The 20,365-nt window shown below is 41.6% G+C and overlaps 1 protein-coding gene across 2 annotated transcripts in view; it reads left to right on the top strand.

Annotated features, from left to right (window-relative positions):
- The window catches only part of CARS1 (cysteinyl-tRNA synthetase 1), a 57,611-nt gene that overhangs the window by 6,116 nt on the left and 31,130 nt on the right, over positions 1–20,365 (top strand). The window contains exons 2-6 of one of the 2 annotated variants that reach the window (XM_061610177.1): positions 5,871–6,116; positions 16,512–16,603; positions 16,814–16,902; positions 17,974–18,070; positions 18,481–18,579. In XM_061610177.1, the coding sequence (XP_061466161.1) occupies positions 5,871–6,116; positions 16,512–16,603; positions 16,814–16,902; positions 17,974–18,070; positions 18,481–18,579 (623 nt within the window). The remainder of the gene's footprint in view (positions 1–5,870; positions 6,117–16,511; positions 16,604–16,813; positions 16,903–17,973; positions 18,071–18,480; positions 18,580–20,365) is intronic. The other variant, XM_061610178.1, reaches the window with a different exon arrangement.

Here is a 20,365-nt window from a genome sequence, read left to right as displayed (position 1 = left end):
GAAACACACCATTCAAGGAAAACATGGCACACTCCCTATGTTTTCAGATTTCATATCGCAATATCTTCCTGAGTCACAGAAATATGATAAAGTCGTACCTGTGCTTGTAGTGCCCATCTAGGGTGGAATGTCCTTCTGTATTTTCCACCACCCCTTGATAATAAGAAGTTTGGGCACTGATATGCTAAAATTTAGTGACAGACTAAATGAAGAATCTTCTCCCAAAATAGTTTTAGGCAAAACAGCAGTGATTACCCAAGTTTTACTGGGAAGCTTGATGGAAAGTGAGGTAAGTGTAGACTAGTAAGAAGCAACTGGAGATATTAGGTTGTTTCCAACAAAGCTTTCCATTTAGAGCAAGGACTCCTGCCTGCACAACAGGACTTCCTGTCCCTCTTGCCATGCACCCCTCACATCCTCCCAAAGCTCCATTGGAAGGTTGTGAGATACCCCAGTACAGATTTGGGGGAGCCACAGGCGGTGCACGAGGAAAGAGAGAGGAAGTCTCATTGCACAGGTGGAACTCCTTGTGCTAACAGGACAACTTTGTGGGTGCAGCTCATTCTTTTTTCCACAATTGGGCAATACCTTTGTTAGGACCAACCAAAATGTCACAAAACTGCAGCAAGCTTTCAAGTTCTCCAGAACTCTTCATTGGGGAAGATGCTACACAAAGCAGGGGTGGGGCAAGATTTTTTTTTTTAAAAAAAGAACAAAAATTAGGCTGGATGTTGTAGCCAACATCAACTTGTAGTCTCAGTTTTAAGATGGAAATGCAGGCTAAATTTGTCCGTCTCGGATGCTGTAAACAACAGGGTACACATCTAAGATTCTGGGATAAAAAAACCATGACTGTTCCTAATTTCAGAGTAATGTTTGTATTTTTTTAAAAAGTTTTTCTTCCCCTCCCAGATTTTGGGAGATGAAAGGGTGAGTAAAACCTGTATGTGTTGAAGTTCCCTCTTTAGTGTGACTTACCACAGGTATAGCCTTAGACTCACAAAAAGTAAAGGGAGTCATGCTGGCCCATAAGGAAAAATAACAAATTCCATTTTGATTATTAGGTTTGGTTATTCTGTCCATTTTGGTTATATTAGGGCAATATAAAGATGTCCTAATACGGATTTAGGTGTAGCTAAGCCCTTCTTTGTATCTAGCTGCCTTAAAAAGAGAATGGAAAAGACAGGTAGATGTGGTAAAGCAGTGATTCTCAAACTTTTTTCCCCCAGTGGACCACTTGAACTTGCTGAGAATCTTGGCGGGCCACTTAATTATTGTTCCGCCTGTTGTATTCATTGTAATGTGCTGTGTTAGATGCTGTATGATTTTTAATTGTATTTTTTGCTTTTATTTTGCATATAGTATTTTATAGTATTGCAATTTGCATTCCATGGAATTCAAGTTTTAATACAAGAAAATACAATATAAGAAATAAAAGAAGCAATAAAATACAATTAGAAATCAACATGAACATTGAATGTAGACATTGAATGTGGATCACCTGGGTGAAGCTCGTGGACCACTGTTTGGGAACCCCTGTGGTAAAAAATAACTGATAGCAGTTGCAGGTTGGTCGGTCCTGTGTCTGAAGGTTGGAGACTAGAACAGGCTCCCTTCCTGTCCACACACTCTTGCTACTTGAAGCCTTCCATCTCAGGCAGTGCTGAATTTACACCTTATGATTAGAGAGGTGTGTCATTGAATGTGACTCATAAACAAAACACACTTACTCTGTTTATCATTATAGTTGTCTTTACAAATATGTATTTGAGGAAGAATGCAAGCAATAATGGTAGTAGCAAAATATTTGGCAAGCAATAGCTAGCAAGTAGAAATTAGCTTACATGGCAACCTCAAATATGTATCTGTGTGGGTGATGTTTATATGCTTTAAGCACTATAAATTAAGTTATTTAAACTAGTCATTGAGTGTATGATTAAAGGATAACTAGGTGTTCACAAGAGTTTTGGTGATTTAAGAAGCTAACATTAGTTGACATATGGCCTGTGGGTCACGTAGAAATCCACAAAATCCCTTTCTGCAGCCTACCACTCTGTCTAATAGCAATTCAAAAGGAAAAATCCAACAGTGACTCTGTGCTACAGGTTGAGGGTTTGTTGAAGAGACATTATAATCTGTATAATGTTTATTGGGATGTTAGAAGCTTCCCTTTGCTGTGGGATTGAGTTTCTAATTCCTATGGTCTTGGCGTTGAGCCTGGAACCCTAATGGCAATGGGATCTAGACCTGTCTTTCCCAATCTCATGCCCTCCAGACATTTAGGACTGCAACTCAAATCACCTTCAGCCAGTAGGGCAAATGGTTGGTCAGGGATGATGCAAGCTGTAGTCCAAAACATCCAGAGGGCACCAGGTTGAGGAAAGCTAATCTAGAAGATGAGCAACAGAGAACAAACAAGGGGTGCATCAACTTATATCCTCTTGTTCGTGATTTTGAGGGGCTCAGGCATTATCTCAGTATCCTGAATTTTTGGTACCTCCAGAACCTGCTCCTGGAATTGCTTCTTAGGCTTGCTGACAGTTAGGAATGACTGAAGTGCACTGTTAAGATGTGTAACTACAAACAGAGTATATTTATTTGACAACAGATTTTTTCATTGCTGGATCTTTAACTTCATTCACATAATTGTCTTAAAGTTGCAATAAACACTTCTGCATTATATTCTGCATAGTCTGTTTTGCTACTATGCCATAGGCATTGACTTTTTCTTAACCTTTTAAGTTCCTTGTTTCTTCAGCACCAGCCCAGCTTGTTGGCACATGTTACGATGATAAATCATTTGATTGTCTAATATAGCCTTCATTGTTTTACTAGGATATACCAGGGTTGTTTTCACTAGCCAAATACATTATTTTTAAGTCTGTAGACCTGAGCCTGTGTATTAGAAGCACTGTGCTTCTGAAAAGTTTCACCTTCAGACCAGGCTGACAATAAAAATTGTTGCAACAAAGACTTCGCTTTTCTTTCTTCCTAGTCAGAAAGAGGAGCTACATTTAATTCCTAAGGGTTAGCCCAGCTTTTTTTCTTTTTTGCTGATATTGTTTATTAAGTGGGATGGGCGGATATATGTATATATATGGGAAGGCTGAAGGCCCTGAAAAATTGGAAAAACCTGCTTTTACTCAGAAGAAACAACCATTAAATATGTTTGCAGAGCAGAATTATTTACCCTGCCCCCTCCTCCTCCTCCTGCCATCCTGGTTGTTTCACTCCCCCCCCCACTTATCAGGACGGGGGGCACTGGGAAAGGGTTCTTTTTCTCCCTTCTGCTTTTTAACATTTACTGGTGTACTGTGCCATACGAAAGTATCTCCTGAGCTGGCTTTAGCCACACCCAACATCTTTATTTGTCCGGAGCAGCAAATGAAAATGGCAGGTGTGACTGGTCTCAGCACAAGAGGCGCTTTACAGAAAATGACTGGGTTGAGGAAGGAGGGAAAGGCTAGAGTATTTTGCTTTGTCGGACCTATTGGCTGTTAGACTGGTGAAACAGGGTGCTGTGTCCTTGCTTTGCCAATCCAATCAGGTTCTGTACTAGCAGGTAATAGAATAAGTGGCTTCACTTCCTACATGGCCAGTACCAAAGTCGATTGGGTGGGCAAAGAGGGACAGAACATTCTGGTTTGCTAGCCCAGTCAACTTCCTCACAGATTGAACATAAGAACATAAGAAGAGCCTGCTGGATCAGGCCAGTGGCCCATCTAGTCCAGCATCCTGTTCTCACAGTGGCCAACCAGGTGCCTGGGGGAAGCCCGCAAGCAGGACCCGAGTGCAAGAACACTCTCCCCTCCTGAGGCTTCCGGCAACTGGTTTTCAGAAGCATGCTGCCTCTGACTAGGGTGGCAGAGCACAGCCATCATGGCTAGTAGCCATTGATAGCCCTGTCCTCCATGAATTTGTCTAATCTTCTTTTAAAGCCGTCCAAGCTGGTGGCCATTACTGCATCTTGTGGGAGCAAATTCCATAGTTTAACTATGTGCTGAGTAAAGAAGTACTTCCTTTTGTCTGTCCTGAATCTTCCAACATTCAGCTTCTTTGAATGTCCACGAGTTCTAGTATTATGAGAGAGGGAGAAGAACTTTTCTCTATCCACTTTCTCAATGCCATGCATAATTTTATACACTTCTATCATGTCTCCTCTGACCCGCCTTTTCTCTAAACTAAAAAGCCCCAAATGCTGCAACCTTTCCTCGTAAGGGAGTTGCTCCATCCCCTTGATCATTCTGGTTGCCCTCTTCTGAACCTTTTCCAACTCTATAATATCCTTTTTGAGATGAGGCGACCAGAACTGTACACAGTATTCCAAATGTGGCCGCACCATAGATTTATACAATGGCATTATGATATCGGCTTTTATTTTCAATACCTTTCCTAATTATTGCTAGCATGGAATTTGCCTTTTTCACAGCTGCCGCACACTGGGTCGACATTTTCATCGTGCTGTCCACTACAACCCCGAGGTCTCTCTCCTGGTCGGTCACCGCCAGTTCAGACCCCATGAGCGTATATGTGAAATTAAGATTTTTTGCTCCAATATGCATAATTTTACACTTGTTTATATTGAATTGCATTTGCCATTTTTCTGCCCATTCACTCAGTTTGAAGAGGTCTTTTTGGAGCTCTTCGCAATCCCTTTTTGTTTTAACAACCCTGAACAATTTAGTGTCGTCAGCAAACTTGGCCACTTCACTGCTCACTCCTAATTCTAGGTCATTAATGAACAAGTTGAAAAGTACAGGTCCCAATACCGATCCTTGAGGGACTCCACTTGAAGAGGAAGTGGCTTTCTCCACAGCCAGTATGGAAGCCAATTGGGCTGTCAAAGCAGAACCATCTGTCCCTGCTTAGCTAGCCCAGTTATTTGCCTGGAGGGGATTCCATGCATTTACTGGTCTGGATTTCTAGTTACTAGTGGTGACCAAGGTAGTAGTTAAAGAGACAAATGTTACAAGTGTGTTACACTTTCCAACAAGTGCATGTACTTTCCAATTGTATATTTCACCCTTAAATTGCTCAACAAGAGGGGGAAAAAATTATCAGACAGGGTGTGCAACCAGTTTGTGATGCAGCCTATTGTGAGCCTCAGATGGTGGGTGGGTGTTTTTTTGCCTACAACATTAAGTTTTCGTGTTCCAGCTTTGGAGTAGTGATGTATGTATTTGAGAGTAAAATTATGATTTGCAATGATCTGGCAATAGGAAAGACATGGCTTTATAGTGTACAGTAGTGCCCCACTTTACGGCACTTCGCTAATGCGGCGGTCTCAGTTAGATGCAATTAGACTAAACCCCCACTCATATGGCGCTTGTTCCGCTTTTACGGCAGTTTTCGGGCATCGGGCACCATTCTATTCAATGAGTTCCGCTTTTCAGCGGTTTTTGCTTTTCAGCAGGGGTCCAGAATGTAACCCGCTGTATGAGTGGGGCCCTACTGTATATTGAAGCAAAGCTTCATGAACCACCATAACTTTTAACACAAATATTCCAGATTTCCAAATAAGTCTACAAAGTGTTGAGCCCACCTGTCCATGCAAACCTGTTATTTTAATGAGTTTCTCTACATGGTTGCCTAGAGGTAGCGTGCATGGTTAGCAGCTGTTTACAAGACTAAAATCTTCCTGCCTTCTTATCATGTTTGCTGCTTTTTCTTTGCTTGCACAAAGTCATTTTTTACTTGTCTTATTTTCTTCATCTGGACTATTTGATGCAATATGACCTGGCTGCTACCGTGCCCTTAACCCACTGATGTGCTTACCTGTCCTGTCCATCTGGGCTGTGATGGATGCTTTGTTACCATATGCTTTTAAACAATGGGATCTGACCGCTTGTCATCTGCCTCTGTCTTTGCAGCTTCTGACTACAATTGTATTCTGAGCATTAGTGAAGAGGAAGCCAGGTTGAAGGCTCTGAACGAGTACCTCAGCACTCGTAGTTATATCCAGGGGTTCACATTTTCACATGCAGATGTGGAAACTTTCAGGCAGCTTTCGGGCCCACCTGTGGAACAGCATTTCCATGTGGTTCGTTGGTACAGGCACATAGAAGCAATTTATGATGGCAGCAGTGGAAATCGGGACTCCTGTAAACTCCAAACAAGTGAGTAATGGCAGGGGCTAGTGGGCAGGGAGTTAATGGCTGGCTTGTTAATTATAAATACTTTTTTTAAAAAAAAAATCTGGTTGAAGGTTCTTCTTTGACTTTTTTCTGTGCTCTTATGTTTGATAGCCATAGACTTCTGAGTCATTGTAGTAAATCATCAGCATCTGTTTCTTTCTGTGTTGAAATGTTTATGTTATTTGTTACATTTGTATCCTGTTTGCTCTCCAAGGAGCTCAGAGTGGCATACAAGGTTCTCTCCTCCCCCAGCTTTGTGAGATAGTTTAGACTGAGGAGGAGTGACCAGCCCACGATCACTTGGTGAGCTTCATGGCTGAGTTGGGGGACTTTGAACGCAGGGCGCTCCAGTCTCTATTGTGGCATAAAAAGAAATGTCAGTGGCAGGGGTGTAGTAGTCCAGGGTCTCAGGGGGTCTTGGACCCCTTCTTTTTTGGGGAGCAGGGTCCATATGTCTCTAACATCCTACAAGCCAATCATCATGAAAGGGGAGTGTGTTAGCAACTGAGGAGAGTCTTCTAACATGCTTCCTTGTCCTTTCTTGCTGATTGGAGCAAATCTCAGTGAAAGGAGGTGAATCAGCCACTGAGAAGACTTTTCAGTAGCTTACACTCTCCCCTTTCATGCTGATTGGCTGCCAGGGACGCCTGTGGGAGAAGGCGTTAACAAGGTTCTCATTTTCAACCCAGCAGCAAAAGGGGGAGGGGTGTGGCGTGGCTGTGACTATCATGATGGGACCCTGCATTTCTGAAGTTGCCACTACAGTACTGTTGTCTCCAACTGTCTCTTCCTCCTTTCTTTAAAGGGGACTAGCTCCTTAATGCTGGGTGGGAAAAGGAAAAAGGAGCGGGGGCAGGGGCAGGGGAACAAGTGCACAACTTTCTCTTATGTTTAAAGCAGGAATGGCTAGCCTGTGGCGCTCTAGATGTTGCTGGACTCCAACTCCCATTATCCCTGACTTTTGGTGATGCTTGCTGGAGCTGATGGGAGTTAGAGTCTAACAACATCTGGAGGGTGACAAGGTTGATGGCACTTCAGTGTTAGAAGGAAGAAGGTGGGGAGCAGGACAACTGGGGCAAAGGCTTTGTGATTTCCCCCTAATTAATCATTAAAATTATTAGGAAAAAATTACTGTTGTGCTGGTTAGCAAAATAAGGTCCCTCAGCAGGAACTGGACAGAATGAAATTTAAAATAATGATTTTGAGTTTTAGCTGGCTGCATGACATCAGTACTACTATTACTCATCATTGGCCTGCCAGCTAGAAAGCCTGAACCACACATCAGCTGACATATTTATGATTTTATAAGTATTTTTATTCCTCTGTTTCAATTATGCTCCCAGAACAATCTACAAAATAAAACAATTAAATACAAATGCCAAAAAAACAAAATAAGAGCTACAAAAATATAAAAGCCGCAGGAGGATTTAGCTGCATCTTAAAAGTGCAAGAAAATAAAAAGGTCTTTGCCTGACACTGAGAGGGCAATAATGTATGTGCCAGCCAAAAGCTGCAGCTTTTATATTTTTGTAGCCTAGTTCTACAATTGGGATGCCACCACCGCAAAGGCACTGTTTTTGATAAGCTACCCACCTCACCTCAGATGGCAGGGGAACCCACAAGAGATCCTCAGTTGAAGATCTTAATGTATGGGAAGGTACATTTGGAGACGGAAGGCCTTTTAAGTACTCTGGCCCTGAGCTGTGAAGGGCTTTAATGGTCAAGACCATAACTTTGAATTTTGCCCAGAAACGAAGCAGGAGTCAGTGCAGCTTGCAATTTCATGAAATTTTTACCAGGCATAGCAGTTTAATTGCTTGAAATAATGCGATGCTGTCTAGGAGAGACAAGTTATATCAGAATTGCCCTAATTTAACTAATACTGACAAAAAGAAACTAGTTCCAGCTACTTCTGGGAACTTTGAAGAGCTTCCGATTTGTACACATATCCAAAAAGGTGATGAACATTTTATTCTAAATAAGATTGGTTGATATAATGGTTGCTGGAGGAGGGGGAGGCAAAACAGCTCAAAGGCGTAGCACTCCAGTGAAAAGCACTCCAGTGAAAAGGGCTTAAATCCAGAGCATTAGACCAGTTGATTTTTATAACCACACTGTTAAGAATACTCCAAACCTCCTCCCTTGACATTGGCTGAAAGTCTCTGAAAGACTCATCAGCTGTATTGATAATGATTGTTTGCAAATATATCTTCATAATAAATTAGCTTAATCAGTCTAGCTATGTGTAACTGTGTTTGTGTTGTTACCTACTACTCTGCTTTGGCCCCTCATTGATACCTCATTCAAAATACATATATTGGAGAAGAATAACATTGTTCTCCACGGCCAAATGATCTCCTTTCACACCTGTATACATTATGTTAGTCCAGGTTTCAGAGCAACAAAATCCTTCTTTGCGGTGAGGAGGAGAGCAGGGACAAGCCCATTGGCCCTGCCTTCCCTGTTGTCTCCACCCTAGGGAGCCTTCTCCACACATGTAGGCTCCCTGATTATTCTGAGTTCTAAATTGTGCAGGGAACCTGCACAGGTATTACAGGCTGTCCACTGCAGACATTCAGCCACCAACATGTGGAGATGGTGGGGAGAGGTGATAAGGGCATAACAGAGGGGGCAGGGCCAGCAGGTTCTCCCTCGCTCACAATTCTCATCACTTGGGGGGTGGTGAATGACAGAACAGGTAGATTTTTCCAAAGTCTACGTCAAATGTATAGGGTGCATATACTTTATTTGACACAAGTAGGGGGAAAGGGGCAATGGATTAAATTGACCTGTGAACATCTGTTGACAGAGGCTAAACTCAAGGTTAAACCCATGTTGATGACATCTGTGGTCTTGTTTGAAGTGCTAGCGTGTGTCCCAATTGACTACAGATTGCGCTCCCAGGGCTGCAGCTTCCACAATGCCTAATCATTGGCCTTGGTGGTTGGGCTGATGGGAGTTGAAGTCCAACAACATTCTGGCAGGCCACAGGTTCGCCATCCATGCCCCAAATGCTGAATAATGGATGCTTCCTGGCTAACATTATATAAAATGGATGATCACAGCCTCTCCCAGCGCTCTAATAGCACCAGCAATATTGTGCTACATTATGTGAGAGATTTTTCAGGACTGGCAAGCAAGAATGTACATAAGTACTGTGATGATCCTGTATTAGTGTAAATAGGGTAAGTGCTGTTTGTTTAGAAGATACATGGTAAGTGGAGTGAAAGAGGAGGGGGAGTGAATGGGCAGTAGAATGCTGGATGATTGGCTGAATGTTTAAAATGGCTGAGAGTATAAAAGGAAGAATGTCAGGTAAATCTGGGTGGATGTGAGGAGAGGGTTGTTTGGTGGGTTTTGAGAGGAGATTGTGTGGAGAGTTGGTGGATGTGGTGTGGATGTGGTGTGGACGTTGGTGGACATTGGTGGACTTGAGAGGGTTGTTTTGGTGGGTTTTGAGAGGAGAGGGTGGAGTTCGGATTAATACTAAGACCAGTACCTCAGGAATAGATGTAACCATAGGCTTAAGTGCCTTTTAAAGAAATCTTGTTATCTCTGTTATATAATAAAATACTTATTTGGTTTACCAAAGGCCTGATCCTTGGCTGGGGTTTCACAGACCAGAAGGGAGGGTGAGGTAAATAACCAAGGCTGAAGAGTGACAAATGGTGGCAGCGGGGAAGGGTAGAATAACACCACAAGTATTCAGAGCAAACCAGAATTATAAGCAGTCTGAGTAAATCAAAGGGATTGGGACAGCTTTAGCACTCAGTCACAGAGGTAACCAGATAGAGAGACTTAGGCAGAGTCTCTGGGACTACTGGTTATACGACGTGACTGGTGGTGCTGCCTAGCAGGGGGATCTGTTGAGATCTGTGCTAGAGCGGGGAGAGAAACCATAAGAAAGGACAGTCCGGACTGGTGGAGTCCCTGGTGGTGCCTACAGACAGGCAGTAACCACGAGCAGGTAGGAACCTGACAGGGAGAGCCAGGGAAGGGCGTCACAAGTACCTATAATGAATATTGCTAGAGTTCCTGCTTTCATACCTCCGAGAAAGCTGCAGGTGCCCCATCATATGCCCTATCCATTATATCATCCTCTCATTCCCTCAGGTATTCAGATGCACTCTGTGCTATGGAAGACACATCCAGGTGTATTTCAAATATACAGTAGGGCCCTGCTTTTCAGTGTTCTGCTTCTCGGCCTTCTGCTAATACGGTGGTTTTCAATTACAGTAGGGCCCCACACATACAGCTCTTGTTCCAATTTTTTGGTGTTTTTTGGCATGATGTGCTCCGAGAAGGGCGTCGGGCACCATTTTATTGTCAGTGCTCCACTTTTCAGCAGGCGTCTGGAACCTAACCTGCCGTATGAGTGGGGCCCTACTGTATTACTATCAGAATACATACAGGAGATCAGTGGCAATAGGTTTAACTGAATGCTGGCATTCTTCTCTGAGGACACCAGAGGGCGAGCTGGGAGAATGATAAAAACCTCACTGAGCAAGCTGCTTTTTCTATTCTTTGGGATGGAGGGGGAGCTTTTATCAGTGTTTGAAACATTTCCAGTTTTGTAGAAGTACAGATATTTATTGCACTTAAAGCATAAAACACAGTTTGCTACAAAATTATACTCTGTCAAACTGGGGGAAGGTAATGAGTGGGGTACCTGAAAGCTCCGTCCTGGGCCCAGTGCTCTTGAGCATTTTTATTAATGACTTGGATTAGGAGGTGCAGGGAATGCTTTTCAGATTTGCAGATGATAAAAACTTGGGAGGGATAGCTAATACCCTGGAAGACAGATACAAAATTCAAAGGGATCTTGACAGGTTGGAGTATTTGGCTGAAAACAACAGAATGAAATTTAACAGGGATAAGTGCAAAGTTCTACACTAAGGAAGAAGAAACCAAATGCACAGTTATAAGATGGGGGGTACTTGGCTCAGCAATACTGCCTGTGAGATGGATCTCGGAATTTTTGTAGATCCCAAGCTGAATATGAGCCAACAGTGTGATGTGGCTGCAAAAAAAGCAAATGCAATTTTATGCTGCATTTACAGATGTCTAGTTTCCAAATCATGTGAAGTACTAGTTTCCCTCTATTTGGCACTGGTTAGGTGTCATCTTGAGTACTTTAGGAAGGATGCAGACAAACTCGAACAAGTTCATAGGAGGGCAACGAGGATGATCAGGGGACTGGAAACAAAGCCCTATGAGGAGAGACTTAAAGAACTGGGCATGTTTAACCTTGAGAAGAGAAGACTGAGGGGGGATATGATAACACTGTTCAAGTCCTTGAAAGGTTGTCACACAGAGGAGGGCCAGGCTCTTTTCTCAACCATCCCAGGGTGCAGGACACTGACTAATGGGTTCAAGTTACAGGAAGCCGGATTTCGACTGAACATCAGGAAAAACTTCTTAACTGTTAAAGCAGTACAACAGTGGAACCAATTACCTAGCGAGAGGTGGTGGGCTTTCTAACACTGGAGGCATTCAAGAGGCAGCTGGACAGCCACTTCTCTGGTATGCTTTAATGGATTCCTGCATTGAGCAGGGGGTTGGACTCAATGGCCTTAGAGGCCCCTCCCACTCTACAAAAAAAAGCTAATAGCTATATAGCAATTGGTTGAAACTAGAAAAAGTAGCTGGACTGTTCTTGTTTTTGGATTTGAAACTATTTTCACCCCTGATTTGAGTCTACTCTATGGACTACTGTACAGTTTATGGTGTGGCTATGGGAGAATATGTAACAAAACATAAACATCCTGTTTGTTTTTATTTATGTATTAAATGTGTATGCTGCCTTCACTTTAAAAAGCTGCCAAAGCAGCTTACAGCAGCTGTAAAAACAATGAACAGCTGCAGTTAAAAACTCAATAACAAAAACTGTAGCATAGCAGAAACAGTGAAATCAGTATAATCAGTAAAAAATAATAATTAAAACCAGCTAGATGACATGTTGGAGGGCCAGAGTAAATAAAAAGGATTAGTTGATATACATAATAATCTGAGATGTCTGTTTTGCATTTCTGTTGTAAACAGAAATACCTTGATAGATACCTCTTGCACATTACAATGTTGCTTTTTTCATCCAGCAGAATTGCATGTAATGCTAGCCCTGTTTAGGTGTTAGGCAGCTGTTAGGTCCGAATAGGGAATGTCACCATGAATAGTGGATGTCGGGCTATGCATGCTGTCCATTCCTTCTCCAGAGGGCTTTTAAACATGTTCAGTTCGAACATGCTTAGAAGTGCAGGTTCATTATCCGGGAGGGGGCATTCCTAAGCATGTTCAGTTGAATATGTTTAGAAGCCCCCTTCAGACCTTCCTAATCAATGCAAGAAGGTCGGTAGCAGAGCAGAAACATTGGGGGCACAGCCAGCACACCTGTCTGCTACATACATTGCCATTCTCTGTTCAGGCATAATGCCTGAATAGGGCTATTAAAATCAGAAAATCCTGATGGTGATTTAGAACCTCACATGCTCTCCAGTTCACAAATTGAGGTTCTGTATGTGCATGCTTCTTTGTGCACTTCATTCATGAGGGAAGTCTCTGAGGATGCAGTGGGATGCATTTGTGATTCTTCCGGTGAAATGAATAGGAAAGCCCTTATGGGCAGGGTGGCTCCAAGTGAGAGATGATGCCTTCATGCCTGTAGCTGATTTTAGGATTGATATTTGAGTATGTTGTGAAATGCAGATCCTAATGTAATCTTTTCCATGATTAGTGCAAAAATTACCCAAGATATTGGATACAATACAGTCAGAATGCTTTCATAAGTAAGAAAGGCAGGTTACCTGTTCTGGATGGAGTTGTGCTCCCTCTGAAGGACCAGGTCTGTAGCCTTGGGGTACTCCTGGATTCATGTTTGTCACTAGAGGCACAAGTATCCTCTGTGACTAGGAGTGCCTTTTACCAGCTTTGTCTGGTTCGTACACTACAGATGTTATTGGACAGGGATAGCCTGACCTCTGTCGTCCATGTGTTGGTAACCTCAAGGCTGGATTACTGCAGTACACTCTATGTGGGGCTGCCCTTGGCCCCAGTTTGGAAGCTTCAGCTGGTGCAAAATGTGGTGGCCAGATTGCTGATGGGAGCATATGGCCAGCAACATGTGACACCACTTTTAAAACATCTGCCTTGGCTGCTTATCTGCTACCAAGCCAGGTTCAAGGTCCATGTATTAATTTACAAAGCCATAAACAACTGAGGTCCAAGGTATTTTAGGGACTGCCTGAATCCTTATATCCCAGCTGAATCACTGAGATCTTCTGCAGGAGCGGCTTTAGTCACCCCCCAAGTTGGCGAGTCTCATGTAACATCAATACAAAATCGAGCCTTCCGTGTCATCGGCCCAGTTCTCTGGAATGTTCTGCAAACAGAGATTCAGCAGGCACCTTCTGTTTTAACTTTTAAGTGCCTGCTGAAAACCTTTCTATTTTGCTAGGCTTATGCAGGCAATTAAGAACATGTTTTTCCCCCACAACAATTGACCTTTGTTTTTATTGTATTCTTCATGTTTTTTTTTAATTCTGTGGTGGTGGTTGTTTTAAACAAGTTGTGAACCTCTTTGATGGTTTAAATGGAATAGTGATATACAAATATTTTTTTTAAATAAATATATAAGACTTGACAGTAGAGAAACTATAAGTAGTTTCTATAGGTACATGTAGGGGTCAATGGGAGTAGAGTCCCAAATAAGTTCAGAATTCAGTGAGTTAATTTTTGGAAGTAGCAAAACTTGATCATAGTGAGCCACCTGGAGACTGCAATTCACCAATGTGAGCCATGAACCATTTATAACTCTGTTTGGTGCAACTGCCATTTAGAAACACTTTTAAGCAGCACCAACATGGGGCTGATATGAACATGAGAAGGGAGTCCTAAACAAAGTGAAAAATCTGAAATGTAAGAGAGGCAGTTAAGTTCCTGATACTCGCTGTCTATAAATCAAACAATTCATCAGAGCCATTCAGATCTGAATGTCTTTTAGGATTTGCAGGGAAGAGGCAAAGTGGAGGAGTGTTCTACTCATTCTCTGTGGATACATTCAGTAGTTGGGAGGGTTAGGGAAGAGGTTGTGCTTCTTGCAGAACAATTTCCATCTAAGGGAGGATCACCTGACTTTTGAGAATCATGGATTCTGGGATGTGGACAGGGTCCTTGGTAGGGATACTTTGAAAGCTGTCTCCTTTCTGTCTGGCTTCCTGTTTCCTACCAATCTTCATTCATGTTGGAGGTGGCGTGAGAATGTATTTAGCACCGATCTTTCGTTTATCCATGGTGTTTCAGATTCCTGCTTGTCAGGTTATTGCTGCCAGAACTGCAACTCAGTTAAACTAAAATAAAAATGTAACAAACTAAGATGAAATAAACCCTTTAAACCTTTAAATAGAATACAGGCATACCCAGCTTAACGTCGCTTTGCTATAACGTATATGCTCCATACGCCACCATACCCCGCTTAATGTACGCGTGCTTCGCAATTACGGACACTTAATGGCATGACGCTGCTGCCATCTAGTGACGATTGCAGTGCAGTACATGCATAGGTAATTGCTTCACTTTAAGTACATTTTCACTTTACATACACGCTCCAGTCCCATTGTGTATGTTAAAGTGGGGTATGCCTGTAGTTGCTTATTTAGTATAACTAAATAGGAGCTTGTTGGTTTTTGTTGATGTCAGTTTTAAGATGTGTGTCACATTATGGTAAACGCAATGGAGGTGTCTACACTAATTTTGTTTTTCATGGAAAATTCATACTGTTGTTGTTCATCCTCTTTCTGGCAGAAGTATTTGAAAATATTGTCTCCAGCACTTCTTGATTTGCCTAGATGGATGGTTAGGATAGAAATGAACCAGATTGTGGTACATTTTGCTTTTGTGGTTAAGGATCTCTTGTTTATGAGCTGTGCTTTCAGCCTTCTTATTTGGAGTCTTCTAGAGCAGCTTTGATTTTTAATTGTGCGTTAGTGTGATCTTTAAAAAGTAACTTCCTTGGTGACTATCATTAATTTATTATATATATGTTTATATTTAAAAGAAGCAACCAAAAATGCAAAATTAAATTGGTTGGGGGGCTAATTATGAATGTATTTTATTTTAAATTCATTGTGTTTTAAAATAAATGAGTAAATATTTGCTTAAAGTTTATTTAAAATTGCTTATGTCACTACAGATGCTATTGGAGGTTGCTGATTCATAGGGTCGCCATAAGTTGTAATCGGCTTGAAGGCATGTAACAACAACATAATTCAGCCTTATTTAAGGAGAAAAGAAGCCTTTTTGTTGTTGCCAAATACTTTACTGGGAAACCCAGTAGTCAGAAACCCTTGCTCTTTTATTGCAAGTTATCCAGAGTTCTACCTGTAAATCCCAATTAAGTATCTACCCTAAAATAAGCTACAGGAGGGAGGATTTAGGTCTTCTCACCTGCACATCCCTTTTGTTCTTTAAATGGGACTCTCCTGTTGCTCACTTTGGGCAGAGGGAGTTGTAATATCCAACAAAGTGGAGAAATTATTTGGTATTTATATGCCATACATGCATGTGCCATAATTTTTGCTGCTCCTAGTAAAGATACTGTTCTTTGTCCTTGCATTGAATCTCAGTCATGAATTCTGAATCCTTTCTTGCAGAAATTGTCCCGTTGAAGTTTTTCTGTTTTAGGTATAGTACATACACTTGTCAGAGATGAAATGTCAAGGGACATTCAAATAGTAAAAGTGCTGATTTGGACACACCTTAGGAAAGAACTTCGGTAAGGGTGCAATTCTGTGGACACTTACTAGGCATAATACAGTAGGACTTACTTCTGAGTAAACATGCATAGGATCAGAGATATTAATTTATGTGGTGTGGGATAGGTTTGCATAGTTCACGCTAACATGGTTTTTCTAGACATCTGAGAGTTTTGTGGCAACTTCATGACTTGTTACTATAATCAACATTTTTTCCTCTGCCAAAATGCGATTCAAATTGTTTTCAGTGAAGTTATGCAGGAGCTGATTAGCTCCTTTTAAAATCCTTAAAGGTTCCATGGACAAGGGTGTCTGCGTGGTTTGGGAAGTAGGGGTGGGAGCTGAATGTGTAGCAAAGAGTTTTCAGTTTTTGCCCAAACTCAAGTTCTGGTCAGAGTGGTAGAGCACTTAATCAGAGATCTCAGAGTTGCTGCCTGTCTCGGAAGGAAAGTAAAATGGCATCAACAATGTCATGTATTAAACATGTGATTTTCTTTTTTGAAATTGGCTGCTATTCCAATATTCCTTCTGAATTAATGACATAGCAAGGTATTTTGAGTTTATTTGCTATAAAAGTGTTCCGGTTTGTTTTTCATGGAAAATTAATACTGGATTCTAAAATCTTTTCTAGGTAAAAGCAAGCGTACTCAGCCTCCGTGGTCTCCGCCCCAAGGAACAACGCTGCCCACACTCTGCCTGTACAACAGTCTCACTCGCAATAAGGTGAACTTTTTCATTTGGCTTCTCCACGTGCTCTAATTTTTGAGACAACAGTAACTGAAAGGGACCTGTTATCTGAATTTTATGTAGTAGAGTTAGTAGAATTACTCTGATTAAAATTAAAAGCACCACACAGTTGCTGTACTGCTTTTCTTGTGAAACTCTGTACTTATTTGGCTGCTCCTAACTACTGTCTCTCCTTTTCCTCCTAAGGATCCGTTTCAGCCCCAAAATGGCAACCGGGTGAAGTGGTACTGCTGTGGTCCAACAGTGTATGATGCCTCCCACATGGGACATGCAAGGTATGGTCATGTCTGAATAGCAAAGTGGGTTGAGCAGTTGAAGACAAAGCTGAAAATCAAGTTACTACATCAAATTAATACTGATTTCTATGAAATCTCTCAAGAATCCAAAGTTTAGGAAGAAATATTCTTTTCCATAGTGAATGATATTGGCATCAATATGCTGTACTGTGAGCTGAAGGGCTGTCATTTTACAGGTAAAGTTAACATTACTGAATACATCTTGCACAAGCAGGACATTAGGCTGTAGCTAGTGCACATGAAGCTTATTGCTGATGGTGCCATTTTTCTAGCTAGCAGAAATTGACATGATCTTTGGGCCCAATTCCACATGATGTAGAAGATCCATGACAAGTATCTCCCTGGTTTGTTTGAGATTAATAGCAGTCCCAGGGGGATAGTAGCCTGAATCTTTTCAAGGCTGTGATTCTGGAGGAAGAGTTCAAACCATTCCTCCTTTGCCATTTTCTCCAACTGAAATTGCCTTGAAGCTACTATTTGACTTTTGACAGAAAGTGAAGAGGTACCGCACCCCCAGTGCAGCAGTCCTTATCAAATTCTCATGATTAACTGTCAGAGATCCTAATCACAATCTCATCACATCTAGCATCTAGCTTGGCCCTTTCTAATTAGTAGGAGATTTCTCATAAGAGCCTCCTCGTACACTTCTACCACTTTATGATGCACAATATTTTTTCAAAAGTTAATCACCAGTTAAGAAGCATGGCCAGCCTCTTCTCCTTTTTTATCTTTAGACAAAAATCTCTTCAGATAATGATGGCTTTGAAATAATATAAAAAGCACCACCAAATGATTTGTTCAAATCTTGAAATGATTTCTGGGTAATAAGACGTCAAGGGAGCTGGATGCCAGGCCCACTACATGTTGCCTTTTCCCACCATGTATTATTTTTGTTTGCAGTGCATAACTTATTTATTCTAAGGAAACCCTTAACCCATGGCTTTTTTAGAATAGAAATGTAAAGTGATGCTTCATGAATGTAGTAGATGCATGTAACTGCTCATGAGGTTTCAAAATTATGAAATCAGCTTGTCTTTTGAATTATTGTAGATCGTACATCTCATTTGATATCCTGAGAAGAGTTTTGAAAGACTATTTCAAATTTGATGTCTTCTACTGTATGAATGTTACAGATATAGATGACAAGGTAAATCTGCAATGCTGTAATTTGATTAGCTCCTGGAATGAGGCTAACAGAAGAGATTGGTTAATGTTTACTTGTATTTTAAAATGTCTGTCCTACTTTTTCTTGGAATTCTTGACTCATGTCCAGTGTACATGGTATCTTACAGAATTGCATAAACAAAGTGACAGATCCCCACTCCAAGAAGCTTATGTTCTAATTTTCAGAACAAGACAGTTGGGGAGACAGTGATGAGAGGGGAAAAAGAAAAGATAACAGGAAGTATACAGACAAATGGACTGAGGCTTGGTTTCAGTTCTTGCAGATACTTTTTTTTTAATTGGAGATGTTTTGTAAGATAAACACTAGTTCTAATTTTTGTCTTCAAACTGTGTCTATGTGTTTCCTGGACATCTTTTAACTTTGTGTTGTAGATCATAAAAAGAGCAAGGCAAAACTATCTCTTCGAACAATACACTGAGAAGCAGCCATCAGCAGCACAGCTACTTGAAGACGTTCAGACTGCCTCTGAGGTAAGCACATCGATTGCTCTGTTCCACACTTCATGTAGGCAAGAGGTTCCTTAGTTTTCTTCCTACATCCTGCTCCCTTTTAAATTCTAGGGTCAGAGAAGAAATCAACCAGCTGCCTCTCCCAGCTCATTCCTTTTTTTCTTCTTTCCTCCCTTCAGACTCTCTCCCTCCATTAGACATGCTCAGGCTTTTTGAAGTGAGCCACCACTCTCTGCTCCCAGCAGGGCTAAAACCTCAGAGTCCTGCAAGACTCCAAAATCTTGCTTGAACTTGGAAGCAGTGGTGCTTCTGCTGGGGGCAGCCACAACTACATACCTTAGCTGCTCCTGTCTTTTCCACATTGACTTCCACACCTCACTGGGACTAACTTCAGCTCCTTGGCATTCCCTACATGCACATCATAAACTCCCCATGGAGCTGGACATCTAGTAGAGTCTGTTAAAAGTTCATAAACCAATCTGAAGAGAGCTGACGCTGTTCAGGACACTAGGCTTTAGTGCCCTATCCCTATCACTTTTCCAGAGAATGGTGCTATCTTTCTCCCTTGCGTCAGTCAAACAACTTCAGTTTATTCTTTTTTATATTCAGGCCATAAACATCAAACAGAGTGTAGGGTTACCAAGACAACCACAGCCAAAAAGAGAGAGAGAGAGAATGAGAATAACAGTGTATACAAAATAGTATAACAAAATAAACAAATTTTAAAATGCAGGAAATTTTGACTTGGAACTCATCATCTCTTTAATAACAGTGGACCTCATGTTTATGGCTGCAGCAAGGTACTTGCCTATATTTTTCTGTAATCTGCTATTAAATTTTTTATTTTTGTTTTATTTGTTAAATTTATACCCCTCCCTTCCTCCCAGAAGGAGCTCAGGGCGGCAAACATAAAATTAATCTGAATTCCCCAAGTGTCAAGAACATAAGTGGGAGATAAAATAGGATCTTATACCAGGTATAAGATCAGGTTTTGTATCCTCATTAATAAGATGCTATTTTTATCTCCCCAGTATGTAATTTTTGCATCCCTTTTTGGACCAATGAGCACATTTCAAATTTTGAGAGAGTGCTATGGGCACCAGTCACAAAATTGCTGTCATGGGTGTGTGGCATAACATGAAATGGCTGCCATGGGGATTTGCATAACACAAAATTAGAGTGAGTACAGGCATTATTCTTGTCCCCACCACCACCTGACAACCGAAAGTTACCAATGGGAAGTCAGCTATGTCTTCCTGGTCCTGACTGTGGAAATACAACTGTTCAAGGAATAAGAACCCTGTTCTCCGCTATGCCAGTCCTAAATCAAAGCTACCATCCTGTACCCACTTACCTGGAAGTAAGCCCTAATAAAACTCAGGAGACTTCCTTCTGAAGTAGACATGCATACCTTTGTACTGTAAGTGAACTATACAGTGAATTCTGATTGAGTGTCTGGACATCAGCTCCTGCACAGGAGGAGACAGGCCTAGGCCTCTTCGCAAAGTGTTCACATTTTGCATTTGCTATTTGGGGAGGGCATTCTTTAACATACACCTATACTTATTGTGTAATAGGGAGTACCTGATCTCAGGCAAACCTACCACAGGAAAGATGCATCCTGGTTGCAAAGAAAGGGCAAACTGTGGAGATTCCAAAGACTATTAGGGGAGAAAAGGCAGATGCAGAAAAAGTGCATTAAAGGGGAGGGGAAAACAGAAGCTCTTTAGGACCTCAGAGATTCCTATTGCCTGGTGATCAAACAACTCAATCACAGTTTAATTCTGACATTATTGTCTGAAAACAC

The sequence above is a fragment of the Rhineura floridana genome, chromosome 2, assembly GCF_030035675.1.
Source record: "Rhineura floridana isolate rRhiFlo1 chromosome 2, rRhiFlo1.hap2, whole genome shotgun sequence".
Classification (NCBI taxonomy): domain Eukaryota; kingdom Metazoa; phylum Chordata; class Lepidosauria; order Squamata; family Rhineuridae; genus Rhineura; species Rhineura floridana.
This window is presented reverse-complemented; position numbering and strand designations above follow the sequence as displayed.